General features: G+C 40.2%; 1 protein-coding gene across 1 annotated transcript in view; it reads right to left on the bottom strand.

Annotated features, from left to right (window-relative positions):
* Nucleotides 1-12,701: 12,701 nt before the first annotated feature.
* The window catches only part of LOC139266234 (uncharacterized), a 28,207-nt gene continuing 18,330 nt past the window's right edge, over nt 12,702-22,578 (bottom strand). The window contains exon 4 of the mRNA XM_070884063.1: nt 12,702-20,354. Within this exon, the coding sequence (XP_070740164.1) occupies nt 16,193-20,354 (4,162 nt within the window). The 3' untranslated portion in view covers nt 12,702-16,192. The remainder of the gene's footprint in view (nt 20,355-22,578) is intronic.

The raw sequence follows: 22,578 nt of genomic DNA, 5'->3' as shown, positions 1-22,578 counted from the left end.
TTAAGGAAGTGGCCCTAGGGGATCTATCGACTCTGGATCGGATCCTATGGACTGGAGGGTAGCTAATGTAACACCACTTTTTTAAAAAGGAGGGAGCGAGAAAATGGAAAATTATAGGCCAGTTAGTCTGACATCGGTAGTGGGGAAAATGTTGGAATGAATTATTAAAGATAAAATAGCAGCACATTTGGAAATCAGTGACAGGATCGGTCCAAGTCAGCATGGATTTATGAAAGGGAAATCATGCTTGACAAATCTTCTAGAATTTTTGAGGATGTAACTAGTAGAGTGGATAAGGGAGAACCAGTGGATGTGGTGTATTTGGATTTTCAAAAGGCTTTTGACAAGGTCCCGCACAAGAGATTGGTGTGCAAAATTAAAGCGCATGGTATTGGGGGTAATGTATTGACGTGGATAGAGAACTGGTTGGCAGACAGGAAGCAGAGAGTCGGGATAAACGGGTCCTTTTCAGAATGGCAGGCAGTTACTGGTGGGGTGCTGCAGGGTTCAGTGCTGGGACCCCAGCTATTTACAATATACATCAATGATTTAGACAAAGGAATTGAGTGTAATATCTCCAAGTTTTCAGATGACATTAAGCTGGGTGGCGGTGTGAGCTGTGAGGAGGACGCTAAGAGGCTGCAGGGTGACTTGGACAGGTTAGGTGAGTGGGCAAAAGAATGGCAGATGCAGTATAATGTGGATAAATGTGAGGTTATCCACTTTGGTGGCAAAAACAGGAAGGCAGAATATTATCTGAATGGCGACAGACTGGAAAAGGGGAGGTGCAACAAGACCTGGATGTAATGGTACATCAGTCTTTGAAAGTTGGCATGTAGGTACAGCAGGCGATGAAGAAGGCAAATGGCATGTTGGCCTTCATAGCTAGGGGATTTGATTATTGGAGCAGGGAGGTCTTACTGCAGTTGTACAGGGCCTTGGTGAGGCCTCACCTGGAATATTGTGTTTAGTTTTGGTCTCCTAATCTGAGGAAGGACGTTCTTGCTATTGAGGGAGTGCAGCGAAGGTTCACCAGACTGATTCCCAGGATGGCAGGACTGACATATGAGGAGAGACTGGATCGACTGGGCCTGTATTCACTGGAGTTTAGAAGAATGAGAGGGGATCTCATAGAAACATATAAAATTCTGACGGGATTGGACAGGTTCGAGGCAGGAAGAATGTTCCCGTTACTGGGGAAGTCCAGAACCAGGGGTCACAGTCTAAGGATAAGTGGTAAGCCATTTAGGACCGAGATGAGGAGAAACTTCTTCACACAGAGAGTTGTTAACCTGTGGAATTCTCTACCGCAGAAAGTTGTTGAGGCTAGTTCATTAGATATATTCAAGAGGGAGTTAGATAAGGCCCTTACGGCTAAAGGGATCAAGGGGTACGGAGAGAAAGCAGGAAAGAGGTACTGAGGTGAATGATCATCCATGATCTTATTGAATGGTTGTGCAGACTCGAAGCGCCGAATAGCCTACTCCTGTACCTATTTTCTATGTTTCAGTGTTTCTTTGTTTCTCGCTCTCTGTCTCCGCTTCGGCGCATGTCATGATGACCCTTGACCTCCTGAATTGCGGGAATCGAGCGTTGCCATGCCGTTGCTAAGGACGGCAACACTTTACAGCAGAAAGTCAGCGAGATTTAACGCTACCGCCCATTTCATATCGCTCGTGGTAACGGCCATTTTTAAAAATAGAGACTAGGTGCTTTGAGAATGGGCGAGAAGCCGGCGATCTGAAAACCCATTTTTACCTCCCACGCCGGAAATAATGCCCATTTTTGGGCGAGATGCACAAAAGTGGAAAATCTAGCCCATAGTCACTCTGAGGTACCAGTTTGCCTGGGTCCGTTTTCAGGACCAGATCAGCATTGCACAGGCAGGGTGTGCCCCAACTTGGAAGCCCAAGGCCAGCTCAAAGTTGGACTTCAGGCTTCAGGCATCATTTCAATAATTTAAGTTGCGTATCCACAGGCAACACATCCACTTTAAGATACGGTTATCAGGCCACAGCCGGCGATGCCAGCAACCCAAAGATATGTTCCAGGGAGGGGTGTGTAGTGGAAATAGGTGAAGGACCAATTAAGAGTGCTATGGAATCACGGGAGCTTTCCTGCTCCCCCTGGCCCCACAGCAATGATGACTGATTTAGAAAAAAAATGTATTTACATTTTGTTGGCAGCCTCGGGGAAACCCTTAGCAGAGCAGGCTTGGCACCTACTCGCCAAACATTTTTGGCGCAGTTTACATATGAAATGGCTGTTTTAGGAAGCTGCAAAAATGTCTTTACCAATATGGCATCTCCCGTAATGTTAGTGCCGATCAGGCATGGAATATTACATCCTGAAATTGATCTTTTCTGTCCTTATTTTTCCACCAGAAACAATCAATTTTTACCCCTATAGTTCCAAATACAATGGCCATAATTTTCTGGGATCCATGCGAACGTGATTGGAGGAAGGTCAGATGGGAAATTTGAAATAAGTCGGGAACCTGCCATCATCCCGCCCTACGCACCTTTCCCTCAGGCACATTTGCCGGTGCAACAGCGCCCTGTCTCCACCATCTGCTCTTGCTCACTTGTGACTTGCGACACACTAGGTGACAACACTACTCTATCTCGTGTGGGACCCTCTGTGTTATGCATCTCTGCAATGGTGCTGGGTGCGCTTATGTCTGGTGATGGTGCACCCTCAGAGATAGGAGGCTCTTCTGAGAAGTCAGCTTCCTCTTCCTCCTAGACAGTGGGGGGGGGGGGGGGCGGAGGGGGAAAAAGGTTCTTGATGGACCTGTGGGAGAGTAAAAAGATGAGTTAGATATGTCATATTAAGAATGGGTAGAGATATCATTCTGCACATCATGATCATTTACTGGATGCTGACTTCAGTCCCCATTCAAGTGACTGGTGTATGCCATGTAACTGTATGATATGTAATTCTGTCACCAGGTTACTGAGATGTCGCCCCCTCTCTGTCTCCCACCTGCAGCTACTCGGCCAGCCCTGATACTTCTAAAGCAGCCTCCTCTGCTGTTGTGAGGGTGGCAAATGATGGAGGACCACCTCCAGTTCTCTCCCTCTCTCTCTCTCCTATTGTGGGCTCGCTTTTCCTGCAAGGGAGGGAAAGAAGAAAAGGTTGAGTGAGAGTGATGGAATGAGTGAATGGATGGGTTACATCTTTAGAGGGAGACTATGATGGAGTGGGATGGCAATGCCAAATGGCCTCGTGTGCTGTTAGTTGGTATGATTGCATTAGGATGAGGGTGAGTGTGAGGAGTGCCTAGTAAGATGGGGATGTGATAACATGGATAGAGAGAGAGGGATGGGTAGACGTGCAAGGTATGTTGGTGTGAGTAAGGATGTGCAGGAGTAGGTTTGGGAAGGTAGAGTGATGGGGATGTGATGAGAGGCACAGTACGATGAAGTGAGTGTGGTTTTGTACTCACCTTTCCTGACCTCATGAGATCATTGAAACATTTTTGGTACTGCACCCAGGTCCTCCTGACCATATCCCTCCTGGTGACCATCTCTGCAATTTGGAGCCAGGCTCTTTTTGTCTCCTGGGGAGGTCTCTTCCGTCCATGGGAAGGGAAGATGACCTCTCTGTGTGCTGTGACTCCCTCCTCAAGCATATGGAGGGTGTCATCAGAGAACCTGGCTGCAGCCCTCTGCCTCCGCTGGAACAATCAAAAGCTCCAGTGCAGTGACTGCACACTCCTAGATGAACCCTCAAATGCAATGTGGTCATGGCTCCTTTAAATCTATCGGCTGAAAACGCATCATCGATGACATCATCAGACCCTCACCATTTAATAGGGCCGGGTAACGTGCAGGCAGGCTTAATAGGTACCATTAACATAAAGTCGATTTCTGCAGCGGGATGGAAGCAAGAACAGGGTCGCGACCCGCCACAGTGTCCGTCTGCATGCAACCCGCCCAGGTATGGAAAATTCCGCACAACGTCTTTTCACCTGAATCATTCCCTTCCTTCATTTGGTTTTACATACCTTGGACACTTTTTTGAAACTGTCATTGTGTTACTCGGGCTAATATTTAAATGCATTTTCAGAAAAAATTTGCAACCCTGATTAGTGAAAATTTTTGAACCCATGTAAACAAATAATTCTGATGATATTGGCCCAGAATTTGCGGTCAGCGGCAAAGTGAAGGCATTTGCCCGCTGACCGTGGAGTAAGCGTCACATAAAAATCTCGCAATTTCTGTATCAAGAAGTTTGGGTTCAAATCAACACAGTGGGGATCCCCTAGTGTGAGCTGCTGTGATGTCAACAAGCTGTGTAAGCAGCCAGTCAAAATGTACAATTCTCACAGAGCAAACAAGGAAGTGAGTAAGCTCTTAAAATTCTAACTTTTAGAAATGTTAGAGAAAGCAAAACAAAGAATGGGGCTCTCACACGGGGGAAAGGCAAACCTGAAATAAAGGTGAACAAACTTGAAATTTTTTTTAAGATTCTTAAAAATATTATTTTTTATTAAAATGGACAAATTTCACACTGCACAAAATTATAATTAGTTTTTCAGGCCCATTACTTTGTTTAGCAGTCAAGACATAGTTAAAACCCCAGTTACACCTAATCCATTTGGGTCTAACTTTTAATGGGGTATTTAACAGCGTCCTTACTGCGGAAGAGCCGAGGTTTTCATCAGTTTCCCTGATTTGGGTGATTGCACCGATTGCCGGCTCTGTGGAGAGGGTGGTGGTGGGGGGGGTGATAGGGGGCCACAGCACAGTCTGCATCGGAGCAGTGAATGACAGACTGTACATGTGCCAAATATCAAATTTGCAGTCAGTTTCAGAGGCGGAATGATGGCGAAGGCTGCCAATTCACCATCATCCGGACTGCAAATGGCTGTAGAGCCAAGGGTTTCAGCGCTCCCTCTTTTAAATAATAGCAAACCACTTGATATATGAACTTTCATTCACTATATAAATGTTATATGACCTGTAAAAAATTGTGTTCACTTCATGTTTTTGAAACATATTGGCCCGGACTTTGCGGGGCTGATTTCTCCTTGACAGATCATCCACCTGCACACCAAAATACTTTTGCTGGCACAGAGTTAGGCTATTTACCCAACTACTGACCAGCAAATGCCCACAAAACACTTATGCCTAGTAAAAGCTGGTAAAAGGCATAGAGCCTGCTTTTACCTGCACAAGGGTTAAAATAATTTTTTAATTCAAATGTTTTAAATGGCCAAAACATAGAAAAACATTTAAAATGAGTGCATGTAAATTTTGGGGTGGATTAGAATGTTTTTATTATTTTTCAAAGAATTAGATTTTATTTTTAAATACTTAATCATAGAGGCTTTTAATTAACTTTAAACATAGGAATATTTATTTTTGTTCGAATTGTGTTAATTATTTAATTATTTGGGGATTTTTCATATGCTTATGGGGATTCCATTTGTTAATGGAATCCCGATAAGCTAATGAGGAATTCCCCTTTCTAATTGGTTGGCCTAGCTCACTTGATCCCGGGGATGCTTCTAACCCGCCTACATCTGGGATCGATGGCCCTTTGCACTGGCGTCGCCTGCAGACCCATGACCTGAAGACTCGAAAGCTGCGGAGCGAACAGGTACTTTCGTATTTTTTTTGCAAATTTCAGCCCATTATTTGCGCTGCTGCAACATAATATACCCTTTATTTAAATTATTCACCATTTGGGTGGCTAAAAACTTCTAATTTTACCTTTTTATTTTGACGTTCTTAAGAGGGACCATTGTAAAAGACATATTACATTTCACAGTATTACCATGGGTCTGGAGATTGGACTCCAGTGCTGGGTTATTCATGTTGGTGGCTCATCTCTTTAATACCTTGATTCTATTATGGCTCCAGAGACAGCACTGTAATATAAATGAGGGAGTATATATGCCTCTGGGGCTGTGAACAGTATCTCACGAGGTGCTTTTGTTCCCTTTCTGAGGTTTACTTTCTTTAGTCTATTCCTCGGCCTTGCAGGAATCTTGGGATTTTAACTTACCTGGACCAGCTGACCTCTGCAGTGGAGCTATCAGATTTTCAGTTCCCTCGAATCAGGAAGCTGCTCCACGTGCGTGAGCAGTTCATCAATGCAATGGTGACGAGGCCCAACCGTGAAAATTGGTCCAGCCATTTTTCATTCGGGCAGGTGGAGGGCTTTCAGCCTCCCAATGGAAATAGTCTCACAAAATCCCACCAATTATCTATGACTGAAGGAACCATGCATAATGTAGGGTGCTACAACTATTTCTTAGATGTCACACAGTTTGTGATAAACATAATAATGCAAGTTTTTTTGAGTTTTTTTTCTGATTTTACAGTACTTTGCCACATAATCAATGCCTACTGCTAATTCAGGACAAAATTCCATTCCATCTCAATCATAGCAAGCATTTTCTAGAATGCAAAATATTGAATAACATCACCCCCAACCCAATATCACATCATTTGACACAGCGCCTCTCTTTATGCCAGGAAGGAGTGGGCAGTACCGTGTTAATTTTGATTCAGTACACCTGCTGTGGCCACTATGCTGCTTAATACCTTTGGGGAGCTTTGATCTGACAGCCAAGATGGGGGCTTTGAAGAGGAACTTTCTATAAACTAAGCCTGATGTAAAATTCTCCAATATCGTGATGTTGACCTTTAACACACAAGCCTATTTCACTTTAGTTTTCAAATAAGAACCTATTTTCTGTGAAACTCCCGAACTTCATTTGCTCTTGTGATTTACTGCATTGTTTGAATCCCCCTACTCAAGTGATTACTTTTTGACTCCTCAAGTATTCCATGTGCCATTTTCTGGTGCTTTAACTTACTTTATGTAATAATCGTTCAGCAATTATGAAGGCAATTATCTTGTAACTTAAATTATAACTGGCATTTAAAGGACTATTTTTAAAAAGCGGCAATCTATTAAGCAGGCTAATGAATGGTGGGCAGATTATTGTTATGCACTGAGTGACTCTAATTGGTGTAATTAACTGCGGTATTGCATTATTCTCAAATTGACAGCTAAATCCACTCAATCTGCTGAGTGATGGACCGTAGCATGAAAAAGGATAGCAGTCAGCAGGGAGTTCTGCACAGGGAACCCAGTCAACGTGACACAGTAAGTGGAAGCTGAAACCTTAACAGGAATTTAATATAACTTCACAGAATAAGTACTTGCTAATTGATAGACAGGAATCCATTTAAACAGTATTTTGAGAGTGAATACATACTTCAACGTGTACGCATCATAAACTTAGCATTTACATCACAGACCACTTTGGTAGCAATCTCAAGAACGCTTTTCCTTACATGTTCAATTCTTATATATTTTCAGACAAAAATCAAACTAGTTACTAACTAAATCAGTTGCACATATTGGGGAAGTTTTTCCATTGCCATCGCTGGGGGGGTGGAAACAAGGCAATTGTGCCCTTAAAATGGTGGGCAAAAGTTTACTGCCTCATTCCCACTCCCAATCAGGTCAAGTCCAACTTTGGAATGGTCTGTTGCTGCATGGCCGGAGTGTCTACCTGAGTCCGGCAACAGGTTCCTTTAAATATGAAAAATTGGGGCTATCGGCTGGCACACTCCACCAGTCAGCCGCCCGATAGATAAAGTCTGCCTCCATGGTATCAACATCAGAAACTGCATTAATTCGGAGAAGCAATTGCTTAAGAATACAATTGCATATTTAGTGAGGTCACTGTACATTGACACACTTGTGCGCGTGCTGGGAACTGATGGCTGAGCCCAAAATTGAAATCTGCTGCCAGCGAGTTGTTTGGGGGTGCCAGCAGGTGTCTGCAGCTCACCGGCCTCTTGTGAATGAGGCCCCAGGCTTAATATGGGGTGGTCTTACCTGTCATATCACAGGGATAGATTCCTGCAACCAGTTTAAGCCGGCCTACAAACAAATTTCTAGGCCCAATTGAGCTTTTTAGCATAAAAAGGAAACACCTGCAAGGTGATCTTGTACGTAAAATTATTAAGGCTACAGAAAAAGTTAACGCAGAAATTAAGGACTAGGGACACAGATTCAAGCAAGTGATTGGTAATATTAGACTGATGTCAGGAAATTCTTCACACAAAAAGTGATCAACATGTGGAGTTAGCCTCCAGTTAAATCAGTGGAGGCAAAAAAAACCTGGAATTATTTAAGAAACAATTGGATGCTACAAAGTAGCAAAGTTGGATGCTATCTCTGTGGATGGATGAACTATGATGGGCCGAATGGCCTTCCTCATCTATTGCATTATGAACAGAGGGCATGAGGGGAGCTAGGAAAGAAATGAGAGAAAGATGCATGTTCACAGCTAGGGCGGAGGGAAAGCTTGGGGGAAGCTCGGCTTGCTGGGCAAGGGAAAGGGTGGAATGCTGCAGAGGCAGCTGAACAGATAGTCTCAGTGACAAAAAGGTGCACAAGCTCCTTGCACTTGTTATTGGATGTGAGGGTGAAGAGGGCAGGTGAGAGAACATAAGAACATAAGAAATAGGAGCAGGAATAGACCATACGGCTCCTCGAGCCTGCTCTGTCTTTCAATAAGATCATGGCTGATCTGATCTTGGCCTCAACTCCACTTTCCTGCCAATTCCCCATAACCCTTGACTCCTCTATAGTGCAAGAATCTGACTATCACAGCCTTAAATATATTCAATGATTCAGCCTCCACAGCTCTCTGGGGTAGAGAATTCCAAAGATTCATGACCCTATGAGAGAAGAAATTCCTCCTCATCTCTGTCTTAAATTGGAGACCCCTTATTCTGAAACTATACCCCCTAGTTTTAGATTCTCTGGGGAATGGCCATGAATATGGGTAGGAGAGTTTATATGGAGGGAAATTTTAAGGGAGGACAGAAGAGCAGTAAACTCAGAGGCGAGAGGGCAAAGTGATTTGAGATGGGGGTTGAAATCACCAAGCATGAAATGTCGCTCAGTACAGACGCTGAGGGAGGAAAGGAGTGAGAACATCTAGGTGAGAAAATTATGTAGACCTTTGGATCAATACCCTGAAATAATAATCTTCAAGGGCACCAGACAAATCCTTAAGCCCATCACCTTAACTCCTGATCAAAGAACTGTCTGGGGCTTACCACCCAGTGTATGCCAGAGTGAATGATGTCCAAATTTGGCTCGTCAAACTATCTTACATAAACAAATTTGAATTATAATTGTTTTTACTCTACCAGCCTCCGATTAGAATATGCACAAGTGACTGAATTAACCCTTCATTGTTAATATCAAAGAAGTCAGACAACAAAGTCATGAACCAACTATTGTTTATTAATCTTGGAATCATCATTAGCAGAACTTAAACTTAAATTTAAACATGGAGTATGCAAATAATTAGTACATAAGCTTAATTGTCAAAATAAATATCAGAGATTACAAATGACACAGTAATTCAGCTGTAAATGTTTGCTGATTATAAATTTAGAGTTGAGATCAGTGGCCAAGATTGATAGAATTTGGTGAGATTAAATTAGAATTAGACTCCTTAGATAGATGACAAGTTATCATTAGATAGCCAATCTATTGAATAGAATATATTGATATGCTTGTAGTTAGCAATGTTTCCAGAACTTAGACTCGTCCTTATGAGTTGACATGGTCACCTTCCTTTGGGAGGTTGGCTGCAACATCAAAGTGGTGAACCTTCAGTTTTCAGATGCTATCCATTTCACCTGGATCCTCTGCTCCTGGGTAAATTCACCTTCCATGCTGATAGCTTTATCTAGGCTAGCTGGCTTTAATCGTATCTCCATTGATCTCAGAGAAACTTGTACATCTAGAACTTGTACACTTATATCTGCCTATAGCTGATTGGGATAGCCATACAATAGTAACTTTTGTAGCCTTCTCTCTCTCTGAGATGCACTTTCCAATTTTACAGAGCCACCCTTCTATATATGCTAGACAAAGTACTACTAAAAGAAGTAGAACTGAATTAAGAAATGCAGTCTGAAAACTTAAGACTGAGAATTAAGATTGAACTTTAGTGTCAAAAACATTATTACATTATTACATGATCATGCAATTAATTTCCAAAATAAACTCTCCGATTCTATTAACCAATCTAAGTGACAGATGTGTTCAAAGAGTTCAACCCTTTTGGTGTCAATCACCTCACACAGCTCTGCTGGTACCCTTTTGATCTCCAAGACAATGGAGCACTGGCACCGAGACATGTCAGGTCACACTTTTATTTCCTAGCTTCAGGTCTTTGCTAACAAAGAGCCTTCAAGGTCCCCTTAACGAGCCAACTCTTGGCCTGTGGTCTTCAAGACTTGTCTTCTGTCCCTGATAAGAAATGTTTAGTTTGTACAACCCTTAATGGTTAAATTAGCATTAACCATTTCCTTTACTATCATTCAGTAATCTGACACATTTAAAGCAATTCTGAGGGCATTTCTCCTACAACTATGGCTAACAAAATGGTGGACTAAACTCGATGGGCCACATGGCCTACTTCTGTTCCTAAATAATGCAAGGATTTTAATCCCACTGCAGAGAGCAGCAAACTAGGAAATTTACAATCCAATTCATTAATACGGCCAATTCTTGATTTTGAAAAACTGATTTGTAGATCTATCGCATTAGAACCAAAGTATTTGCTTTTATATCTGTCTCTGGGTTTTACATCAGAAATAATGAATAAACTGCATTCAAATTATTAAAGTTGTTAGTGTCATCTGCTTTAGTAATTTGAATTATAAATTGAAATGTTCAATATTCCACGAGGGAGAATTAAATACACAACTAAGCAAGGCTTTTAAACAGTTTGCTGCTCATCTGTTTAAAGTGCTCCTCAATCCCAGTGCTGTTTGGCTGATTAAAGTGTCAGTGAGGCAGAGTTTCCGCTTGTTTACGTTAGTAATATCAGCACAATCCGGACGGAATCGGCCGAACCAATGCAACAGATCAAAGAATTTTAAACGTGAGTGAATTATGCTCAAAACCACTTATGCTCGTGTTTTCCACAATCTTTTACGCTGGTTCAAGATTCAATTTGCCCGACCACGCCCCCAGGTTAAAATTCCACCAATTGTGCTGGCTCTGGAAAGCTCCTCAACGTTGCGCTCATTTTCTTAAGTGCACAGGCACTAGTAAGCATATTTTAAAAGGTTTTTCATATCAAAAAATATTTAATTTACTAAGAAACTGACTAATGTCAGTTCAGTATGTATGTTTTTTAAGTCATTTTTAGTGATTTTAAATCAGATTACTCATTACTCATAGGCCTGGATACCCGTATTAAAAATGCTTATTTTTGGTGATAAACCCATTTTCAGCTGAATTAATAAAACTGCACCAGGTTATCACTCTTAACTACATCAAGAAATACTTTGTAATGGAAAGAAAATAAAGAAACGATTATGTTCTATTACTCTGCCCAATTGTGCTGGTTCATGGAAGATTTTACTTCTGCGATTATGCAAACGTATTTTAACAGAAATTTGACCTGTAACCTAACCACTGCAGTTTCAAGCGCATTTTGGGCACTATTTCCTGATTATGCCCAAAGCAGAAACTCTACCCCAGTGAGAGCAATATAATTGGCTGCTTAAAAGTCTAATATTTTGCCAAAGGATATAGCTGTTCCATCATTGAATAATACCAGGTCAACAAATAAGCTAATTCCTATCTGGTTGTTTTAAGTTTTCCCATGTAAAACTGCCACATCTTTGTTTGAAATATCATTAATAAGTATTTATATGCAACAACAAATATTTCAAATATAAACTTGCTACCAATTTCACTTCCTTTTTTTGGAGGTGGAAACAGTGCTGAAAAGGGAAAAACTCACCCAGCTTTCTGCCAACTTTATTGCAAGCCTCTGCCAACATTGCCATTAAACAATAGCAGGAAGCATCTCTCTGATGTCAGTGTTCAGTCTGTACATATGCACAGTGATATTCCAAGTTTCAGAGGAAACAAATCATTTAGTGAATGTTGCCAGCGTCACCTCGTCACCAGTACATTCAGTAACGCAGCCTTCAGAATTCTTAAAATAATCCCTATTATATCATCAGTGGCCCCACAGCTCAATCAGAGTCTAATTGCACTCCAATGAGATAACTCACCAGCAGCATTCCAAGAGTTAACGTGATGAATAACAAGGCACTTTGCAGGCAGTACTGAATGTCTCGATCCTATTCATAGGATAACTCTATTCCGTGGTTAGTCATTAACTATCCTTTGAGACATAACCTGCTTGGACAGAGTAACTATTGGACAAAATGGGGGTAATTTTGAATTTGGCTGATAATGTCACTGGAAATAAAAATCAGGAGAGATGTACAACGGCAACGGATCTGATGTTGGATGCGTTACACTATCATCCAAAGTCAAAATTACCCCAAGTAAGTTGCACCACTTTGACAAGAGGTGGTATAAAGCAAGGTCTCACCCTAATGTATCTAAATACACTAAACAAGAGATTGTCGAATAATAAATTCAGTGGTTTATATTTCCACTTGAGCTATGTAAGAATGCCTTATTAAAGACTGTCTGAAATTTACATTGATGATTGGAAAATTAGGCATGCTCAATTAAGAGCATGGAATCCTCTCCATCTAATTCGCCTCCATGAACGCCACTAGTCAATGCTTACGCCAAAGTGCTAAAGAGAAGAATATGCCCCAAATCATCAATTGTAATTGTTGTGTATAGAAGAACTCCTCGAGGCTGAGTACTTGTGAGCTAAACTTAGTGTGACCTTAGTCTTCTTTATTACAACTCCAGAGTGCCTAAACAACATGGCAGTCAACCTTTTATACTGGCCTTGCACATGTATGCAGGTGACCATTAGGACTCTAACAGTCGTGCCCTCTGGTGGCAAGTATTACATGGTTACATACAGAACAGTAACTTTCAGTTTTGATAAGATGTTTTGCAACAAAATGTGTCTTTAAGGATCTTTTATCTCAAAGTATTTTAGTACACCCAACTTAAAAAAAAAAAATTTGTTCACAGGATGTGGGCATTGTGGCAATCCCTAATTGCCCTCGATAATGTGGTGGTGAGCTGCCTTCTTGAACCGCTGCAGTCCATGTTCTTTGTAGCAGTTTGGTACAACTGAGTGGCTTACTAGGCTATTTCAGAGGGCAGTTAAGAGTCAACCACATTGCTGTTGGTCTGGAGTCACATATAGGCCCAACTGCCGTGGTGGGATTTGAACTTGCGTCTCTGGATCATTAGTCCAAACCTCTGGATTATTAGTCCAGTAAAAATAACCACTATGCTACTGTACAAAGTTACCTAGTAAGTGAAGATTAGATCAGAAGGCAACTGTCAACTAATATAGCAATTCCAGGTTACTTTTGTCCATAATTCTTTAATGCAAAATCCAAATGGATTGAGTTAAAAGATAAGATAGGATCCATCACCCTAATACGAGTAATATGTAGGCAAATCTACGAAGTGAGTAACAGCCATAGAATATAATCAAGGGAGATTTCAACTACCCTCAAATAAATTAGCAGGAAGAAGTAGCAAAAGAAGAAAAGGGAATTGAGTTTTTACAGTGTATACAGGACTCCTTTCTCACTCAGTACGTACAGAAGTCTAACAAGAAAAGAATCGCTGCTGGATCTTATAATGGGTAATGAACCAGAACAGATAGGAGAAATAAGAGTAAGAGAGCATCTTAGTAGGGGTGATCACAACATAGTAAGGTTCAAGATGAAGATTGAGAGTGACATAAGTAGGACAAAGATTAAGGTAATATATTGGAAAAGGGAAAATTATCAGGAAATGAGGGTGGAATTAAAGAAGGTAAACTGGGAGAAAATCAGAGACAGAAATACAGTGGGAAGTCTTTAAAGGGGTAATCAATAGAGATCAAGAGAAATGTATTCCACTAGACGCTAAAAACTAATTAAGGGGCACCATGGATGAATAAAGAACTAAAGAGAAAATAAAATCTAGAGAAAAAAAACATGCAAGTACTACTTAGATACTAAAGGAGATAAGGCCTAAAGGGAATATGAAGAACCCAGGAGAGAAGTTTTTAAAAAACTATCAAAGACAAAGAAATTACTAAATCAAACAATCAAGGAATAGAAAAAGAAATAATAAAGTGTTCTACAATACATAAATAACAATAGGAAAATTAAAGTAGGGATAGGGCCACTAAAGGATGAACAAGATAAAAGATATAAGAGATCGCAGAGACACTAGTTTATATATATAAATATTCCATAGAAAAGGGGCTAGTGCCAGAGGACTGATGGACAGCTAATGTTGTTCCTATAGACAAAAAGGGAGATAGAAGAAAAGCTATAAGATCAGTCAGCTTTACATCAGTGATAGGAAAGATACTGGAATCTATTACTAAAAGAAGCGATAGAAGAGCACCTAGAAACAGTAGTCAGCATGGATCTCAAAGCTAATTCATGCTTAACTAACTCGATATAATTCTGTAACGAGGTAACAGAAAGAATAGACAAGGGTAAGGTAGTAGATGTTATATAATTGGATTTTCAAAAGGCCTTTACTAAGGTATCACACGGTAGACTCGCAACAAAGGTTGGGCATGTGGATCAGGGGACAAATAGCTAAATGGATAGCAAATTGGCTTAAAAAAAGGAAGCAGAGAGTAGATATTCAGTAGGTAGAAAGTGGTGTTCCACAAGGATCAATGCCAGTACCACTGTTGTTCATAATTTACATGAATGATTTGGATTTTGAAATGAGCAATTTAATATCAAAATTTGCAGATGAGACCAAACTGCGATGCGGTGGGGAGATAGGTACAGCTGACACGGAGGAAGAATGCAACATAATACAAGAAGATATTAGAAAACTTGCATTCTGGGCAGTTAAGTGGCAAATGAACTTTAACATAGATAAATGTGAAATTATACATTTTTAGGAAAAACAGAAACATCACCTATACCTTAGAAAATAAGAAACTGGAGGGGGTAGAAGAGTAGAGAGATCTGGGGACACAGGTGAACAAATCATTAAAAGCAGCATAGCAAATCAGCAAAACAATTAAAAATGCTAACAAAGCATTGAGATTTATTTCTAGGGGTAAAGAATTCAAAAGTAGTGAAGTTATGCTAAACTTGTATAGGACCCTGGTCAGGCCGCAATTAGAGAACTGTAAACAGTTCTGGTCTCTATACGATAAAAAGGACATAGATGTACTGGAAAAAGAGCAAAAAAGTCTTGCAAAGATGGTACCAGAACTGAGAGAGTATATCTATTGGCAAAGATTGAACAGGTTGGGGCTTTCAGAAAGAGAAGACTTAGAGGAGACCTGACAGAGGTCTTTACAATTATGAATGGTTTGGGCAGATAGATGTGAAGATCATTTTTCCACTTGTGTGAGAATCCAAAACTAGGGGTCATCAATACAAGATCATTATTATCCAATAGAGAAATGAGAAATGTCTTCATTCAGAGTGGTTAGAAAGTGGAACTCACTACCACAGGAAGTGGATGAGGCAAATAGCTTCCATGCTTTCAAAAGGAAACTAAACGAGTACATGAGAGAAAATGGAAGCGAGAGCTATGCTGAAAGGCTGGGATGAGGCAGATGGAATGGGAGGAGACTCACGTGGAGTATACATCAACAAAGACTAGTTGGGCCGAGTGGCCTGTTTATGTGCTGTTATTTCCATGTAATTCTATGTCTTGGGAATGGCAAATAAAGTACTGTATGTAAAAATAGAATATTTCACCCTATTTCAAATATGGAGAAAATCATCCAATGAAACCTATTGGTATTTAGTAGCTCCTGTGCAAGATTGTTCCATTTCCGTAAACAGAATGAATGCTGCCAACGAACCGGAAGCTGCACTCCAACAACCCGAACCATAATGTTTCTGCTTTTAAAAAAAAAAACGAGCCCGATCCCTTCCCGGCTTTTCGGTCTTTTCACAAGGCCACTCCCTTCACGGCTTTCTCACCATCCCGCTCCCTTGCAGGCTTCACCAGCTGCTCCTTTAATGGCCTTTTTAAAAAAGTGTTTAACGAGCCCACTCCCGTGACAAACCGGCAGCGCATGCGCAAACCGCGTCGAGTTCGTTGCCAGCAGTCGCGGCCTTCAGTAAACTACAATAATGTGTTAGTTGTCCGATTGATCAAGCTTCAAACCAAAACTTGCATCCCAAGCATTTTGTAATGCGACTATCTTGAAAAGAATTTTAAAGAGTATAAAATAATTTGCTTCATTAAATTATCTTCTTGAAAACTTAATTAATTTAATCGAGAGCTGCTTTTTCTTTCCATGAAAAAGTGAATTGTAAATGCTTAATACAAACCACAGAAGAGTGAACGTGAAGATTATTTGGAACAGTAGTAGTATTAGATATAATTGTGCTAATAACCTACAGCTTCCTCTTTCATGGGAAGCCGTTGCTTCTCTTGCAGAAGGTGATGCGATTGTATTATTCTTACTAGATGTCTGGCCAGTACTCAAACTAAATACTGGATTGAAGGTGGTTCTTGACTGCATTGATTCATTGTCACTTGGTCTTTTTGGAGTGTATGTAGTAAGGATTATTGGAGTGACAGCAGTAGATGTATCTATCTGTGGAATTAATATAAAGTAGTACTTTGTATCTATAATAGGGTTGGTGGAGGATTCCATTTCCTGTGTTTTCCTAGCCTTCAGTGATGTGGTCCAGGGCATTGTGGATGACCTAGGTATACGAGGCACAAACGGTAATGTTTGCTTGGATGTTATGCTGGTAGTTGTAAAAATATTTGTCGTTGCTGTACTCATAATTTCCATAGCAGAAGTTGAAATTTCTAGAGTAGTGGTTTGTTCTGTTGTGATTGTTGAATTGGGAGTGGATAATAACGTAATTTGAACAGGAGTTGAATTTTCTGGAGTAGTGCTCTGTTCTGTTGTGATTGTTGAATTGGGAGTGGATAATAATGTAGTTTGAACAGGAGTTGAACTTTCTGGAGTAGTGCTCTGTTCCGTTGTGATTGTTGAATTGGGAGTGGATAATAATGTAGTTTGAACAGGAGTTGAACTTTCTGGAGTAGTGCTCTGTTCTGTTGTGATTGTTGAATTGGGAGTGGATAATAATGTAGTTTGAACAGGAGTTGAACTTTCTGGAGTAGTGCTCTGTTCCGTTGTGATTGTTGAATTGGGAGTGGATAATAATGTAGTTTGAACAGGAGTTGAACTTTCTGGAGTAGTGCTCTGTTCTGTTGTGATTGTTGAATTGGGAGTGGATAATAATGTAGTTTGAACAGGAGTTGAACTTTCTGGAGTAGTGCTCTGTTCTGTTGTGATTGTTGAATTGGGAGTGGATAATAATGTAGTTTGAACAGGAGTTGAACTTTCTGGAGTAGTGCTCTGTTCTGTTGTGATTGTTGAATTGGGAGTGGATAATAATGTAGTTTGAACAGGAGTTGAACTTTCTGGAGTAGTGCTCTGTTCCGTTATGATTGTTGAATTGGGAGTGGATAATAATGTAGTTTGAACAGGAGTTGAACTTTCTGGAGTAGTGCTCTGTTCCGTTATGATTGTTGAATTGGGAGTGGATAATAATGTAGTTTGAACAGGAGTTGAACTTTCTGGAGTAGTGCTCTGTTCTGTTGTGATTGTTGAATTGGGAGTGGATAATAATGTAGTTTGAACAGGAGTTGAACTTTCTGGAGTAGTGCTCTGTTCTGTTGTGATTGTTGAATTGGGAGTGGATAATAATGTAGTTTGAACAGGAGTTGAACTTTCTGGAGTAGTGCTCTGTTCCGTTATGATTGTTGAATTGGGAGTGGATAATAATGTAGTTTGAACAGGAGTTGAACTTTCTGGAGTAGTGCTCTGTTCCGTTATGATTGTTGAATTGGGAGTGGATAATAATGTAGTTTGAACAGGAGTTGAACTTTCTGGAGTAGTGCTCTGTTCTGTTGTGATTGTTGAATTGGGAGTGGATAATAATGTAGTTTGAACAGGAGTTGAACTTTCTGGAGTAGTGCTCTGTTCTGTTGTGATTGTTGAATTGGGAGTGGATAATAATGTAGTTTGAACAGGAGTTGAACTTTCTGGAGTAGTGCTCTGTTCTGTTGTGATTGTTGAATTGGGAGTGGATAATAATGTAGTTTGAATAGGAGTTGAACTTTCTGGAGTAGTGCTCTGTTCTGTTGTGATTGTTGAATTGGGAGTGGATAATAATGTAGTTTGAACAGGAGTTGAACTTTCTGGAGTAGTGCTCTGTTCTGTTGTGATTGTTGAATTGGGAGTGGATAATAATGTAGTTTGAACAGGAGTTGAACTTTCTGGAGTAGTGCTCTGTTCTGTTGTGATTGTTGAATTGGGAGTGGATAATAATGTAGTTTGAACAGGAGTTGAACTTTCTGGAGTAGTGCTCTGTTCTGTTGTGATTGTTGAATTGGGAGTGGATAATAATGTAGTTTGAACAGGAGTTGAACTTTCTGGAGTAGTGCTCTGTTCTGTTGTGATTGTTGAATTGGGAGTGGATAATAATGTAGTTTGAACAGGAGTTGAACTTTCTGGAGTAGTGCTCTGTTCTGTTGTGATTGTTGAATTGGGAGTGGATAATAATGTAGTTTGAACAGGAGTTGAACTTTCTGGAGTAGTGCTCTGTTCTGTTGTGATTGTTGAATTGGGAGTGGATAATAATGTAGTTTGAACAGGAGTTGAACTTTCTGGAGTAGTGCTCTGTTCCGTTGTTAATTCTGTTGTCATTGTAGTAAGAGCTGTTGATGTAGTCACGAAAGAAGTTGAAACCACTGGTGTGCTAATCTGCTCAGTTGTTATTCCTGTTGTCATTGTGGCAATAGGAGCAGATACCCAAGTGGCCATAGTGGAAGTTGAAAGTTCTGTGGTGGTGTGCTGCTCTGTTGACAATTCTGTTGTAACTGTGCTAATACGAGTAAATATGGTAGTTACCAATGTTGAAACTTGTGGAACGGTAGTCTGCTCTGTGGTAACTGTGCTAACAGCAGTAGATGTCAACATGGTCATAATAGAAGTTGAAACTTCTGGTGTGGTGCTCCGCTCTGTTGTGGCTAAGCAGGTAAAATTTTCCTCTCTCAAAGATGTAATACTCTGCCCAGCTACAGTATCAGGACTGTGACACAGCATCTTACTAAGTGATTTTACTTTCTTTGAATTAGACATCATCCAATTTCTGAGGTACAGTAATTGACAGTCACACACCAAAGGATTATCCAGGAGATTGAGTCCAGATGAAGCCAGAGTTCTCAAATTATCAAATGCTCCATCAGGTACATTAAACAACTTGTTTTTCGCAAGGTTAAGCCTTTTCAACCTGGATAAATGTTTTAAAATGTCGCTGTCTAAGGCTGTAAGCTTATTTTCTTGCAGGTTCAGATCTTTCAAATTATCAAGGCCAATGAAGGCTTTCTTTGGAAGAAAGGTAATCTGGTTCTTGCTCAAGATCAGTTTTTCCAGATTAGGCAGTTTACTGAATACATCATCAGGAATAGTGGAAAGATTGTTTCGAGTCAGTGAAAGTTCAGTGAGGTTCGGCGATAATCCAAATAAACTAGCAGGAAGGCTCGAGAGCTTGTTATACTCCAGCTTCAATCGAGTTATTTTTGTCAAATTGTGTAAAAGTCCAAATGGAAGCTCGGTGATAGAGTTTCTATCCAAATACAATTTTTCTAATTTATCGAGTTTGGAAAAAATTCCAGATGGGAGATGTGCAATATTGTTCTTTGTCAAAGAAAGCTCAGTTAATTCTGGGAGATTATCAAAAATTCCTTCCGGGAGATCAGTAATCTGATTTTCGTAAAGTCTGAGGGCTTTGAGTTTAGAAAGTTTTTCAAATATTTCCTGAGAAAGATTGTTTATCTGATTCATTCCCAAGTGCAGTTTTGTGAGGACTGTAAGATTGTCAAATATCTGATCAGGAAGTGCAGTTATATTATTGCCAAACAACCGCAGTTCTTCTAAATTGAAAAGTTTATCAAATAATCCCTTTTCAAGGTTCTTGATCTTGTTATCTGGCAGGTAAAGATTTATCAGTTGTGAAATGTTGTCAAAAATCCCAACGCTCAATGTTTCCAATGGGTTATTTATTATCTCAAGTGTTGTGAGATTAGTGAGAGCATCCAGGGCCCCAATTTCTATTGTATTTATTAAATTATTGTAAAATTCAATCCACGTCAGTGACATAGGATAATTCTTAAAGGCTCCAGATCTTATTGTAGAAACATTAGTGTTAAGAAAAAGCATCCGAATTGCATTAGATGGTATAGTCACTGGAATTTCAGTTGTGGTTTCTTTATTGCAAACCAAGATTGTTGCATTAAACTCGCAATCAGAAGAGGAAATGACGAAGCCAGACAACTGTGTAAAAAACAGAAAGCCCAAGCAATGTATGCGAGTCATTTTGCTGTAAAGTAAAAAGATGAAAAGTACATTTAGAAAGTAAATACTTTAGATTGATAGTGAACTGCTAATAGAATACGTTAAAAATCTGATTTATAACTGAATTATTACTTAACAGTTTTAAGGAGACAATTTTTTACCTCACATGATCATTCTCAAAAATGCACCAGCCATAATGTTTTTAAATTGTAAAACCTCGGTGAAATCCAAGATACCAAGACTGGAGAGTAGGAGGGATGCCGAGGTAAATTAAGAAGTAGTTGGACACCAAATTGTGGATTGCGGATAGTAAGGTGGTCCAGTTTTGAGGTCTTGGGATAAAAATTACTAATGAGTTAGCTTACTTTCCAGGAATTGTTTTGTACCTATAACAAATAAAATGATTTTTTTAAATTCTTATTCATTCTCAGGATGTAGGCACCAATGGCAAGGCCTGCATTTATTGCAAAACCTTAATTGCCCTGAAGAGGTGCGGTGGCCCGCCTTCCTGATCCACTGAGCGGTTTGCAACAACTGACCAGTTTACCAGGCCACTTCAGAGGGCAATTAAATGTCAACCACTTTGCTGTGGGACTGGAGTCACATATAGGCCAGACCGGGTAAGGACGGCATGTTTCCTTCCCTATAGGACATTAGTAAATCAGTTGGGCTTTCATGACAATCCGACTGCTTCATCCAGATTAATAAAAAAATAAATTCAAAATTTCAAACTGCCATGGTGGAATTTGAGCTCACGCTTCTCTGGATTATTAATCCAGGCCTCTGGAGTCCAGTAACATAGCCACTATACAACCTTACCCACAGTGTCCAACAGTAAACCAACTGATAAATTATTTTACACTCAAGTAACACAGAATTTTGTTTTCTTCAAGCCACATATATAAAATTTAATGCAGTTGGACTCTACGGGGAAGCAGTCGTGAATAAACAAAAAAATAAACAGGTCCTTTAGCGACAACTGACAGTGATTAGATTTCTCCTGTTTGTGGGGAAATTGAGTAGCATTGTGAGTTAGAACACTCTCCCCTTTCCTCCAACATCTAGGATTAATTACCACGCAAACTGATGGGATATAGCTGTCTTCTCTCAACCATTTTCTAGTGAAAATAATTTTTGTCAATGTCAGCCCAATCTCCTGTGTGGGTTAATTTGCTGTACCGAACTGCTCAATATTCATTATAAATTGATACAAAATGAGCAGGATCACTCGCACAGGAACGAGATTTTGGAAAATAGGACAAAGATCAGGTCAAGGTCGCCTCTGTCTCCCGCTCGCAGTGTAGGGGAACGGGGAAGAAAGGAACTACCCGAACAGTTGCTTCAAAAATAGTAGCTTCAATAATAGATGTTTGTCAATTTTTTATATGTTGATGACATGAATACAGATAAGAGATCTTATCACAGATCATCTTCAGTCATTGCAATGGAGTTTACCCATTGATTGATTGGTCAAAACATACGGTCGATTGGCATTGTATAATTCATGAAAGCTCACTAATAACTTGCAATTATTCTTAGATAATTCATAGCCTGGAACATATAATGCTGGCTCAATACCTGTATTCTCCATATAATAAACGAATAACTGAAACGTCTATATTCCCTGTTGTTGTGCAAAGACTGAGAGGTGCATGACTGCAAACGTAGTTCCCAACAGTGAATCCTGTGGTGATCATGTTTGGTTTTCAGTTTAGGCAGATGGAATTATACTATTGACTTGTATCAATAAATGGAATAACACTTAATTACCAAGAGCCCCGTCAATGGAAGTGAATGTACATTTCACTGCGAGTGTTACGTGTTTTTGCGGATGCTGAAGAATAACTACTGTTGAAGTTTCAGTTGTTGTGTCGAGTATTGATAGGAAATGGATGTGCTTTTAGAATCATAGAATAGATGATTCTATGTTGGAGGTGCCATGTATCTCACACTATTCTACATAACTGTATCTTACCATGCTATACATGACTGTAACCAGATATGACCTGTAACCACATGCTTACCTTACCACCAGGGTGCACTTGCAGGAGACACTGGATATACCTGTTCCACACACGTATATAAAGACAGGTCTCAGGCAAGTGTGCCATTCGAGAGCTGTGTAATAAAGGTGCAGGTCCTGAGTGACTTCAGCATGTGCCTCGTGTGAGTCTGTACTGCAGGGACAGGACTTTACAGTGGCAACGAGGATGGGATTACAGAATCCACAGAATGGCGATCAATGGCTC

Source organism: Pristiophorus japonicus, chromosome 6, assembly GCF_044704955.1.
Source record: "Pristiophorus japonicus isolate sPriJap1 chromosome 6, sPriJap1.hap1, whole genome shotgun sequence".
Lineage (NCBI taxonomy): Eukaryota > Metazoa > Chordata > Chondrichthyes > Pristiophoridae > Pristiophorus > Pristiophorus japonicus.
The sequence above is the reverse complement of the archived record's forward strand: the minus strand, read 5'-3'. Positions and strand labels throughout refer to the sequence as shown.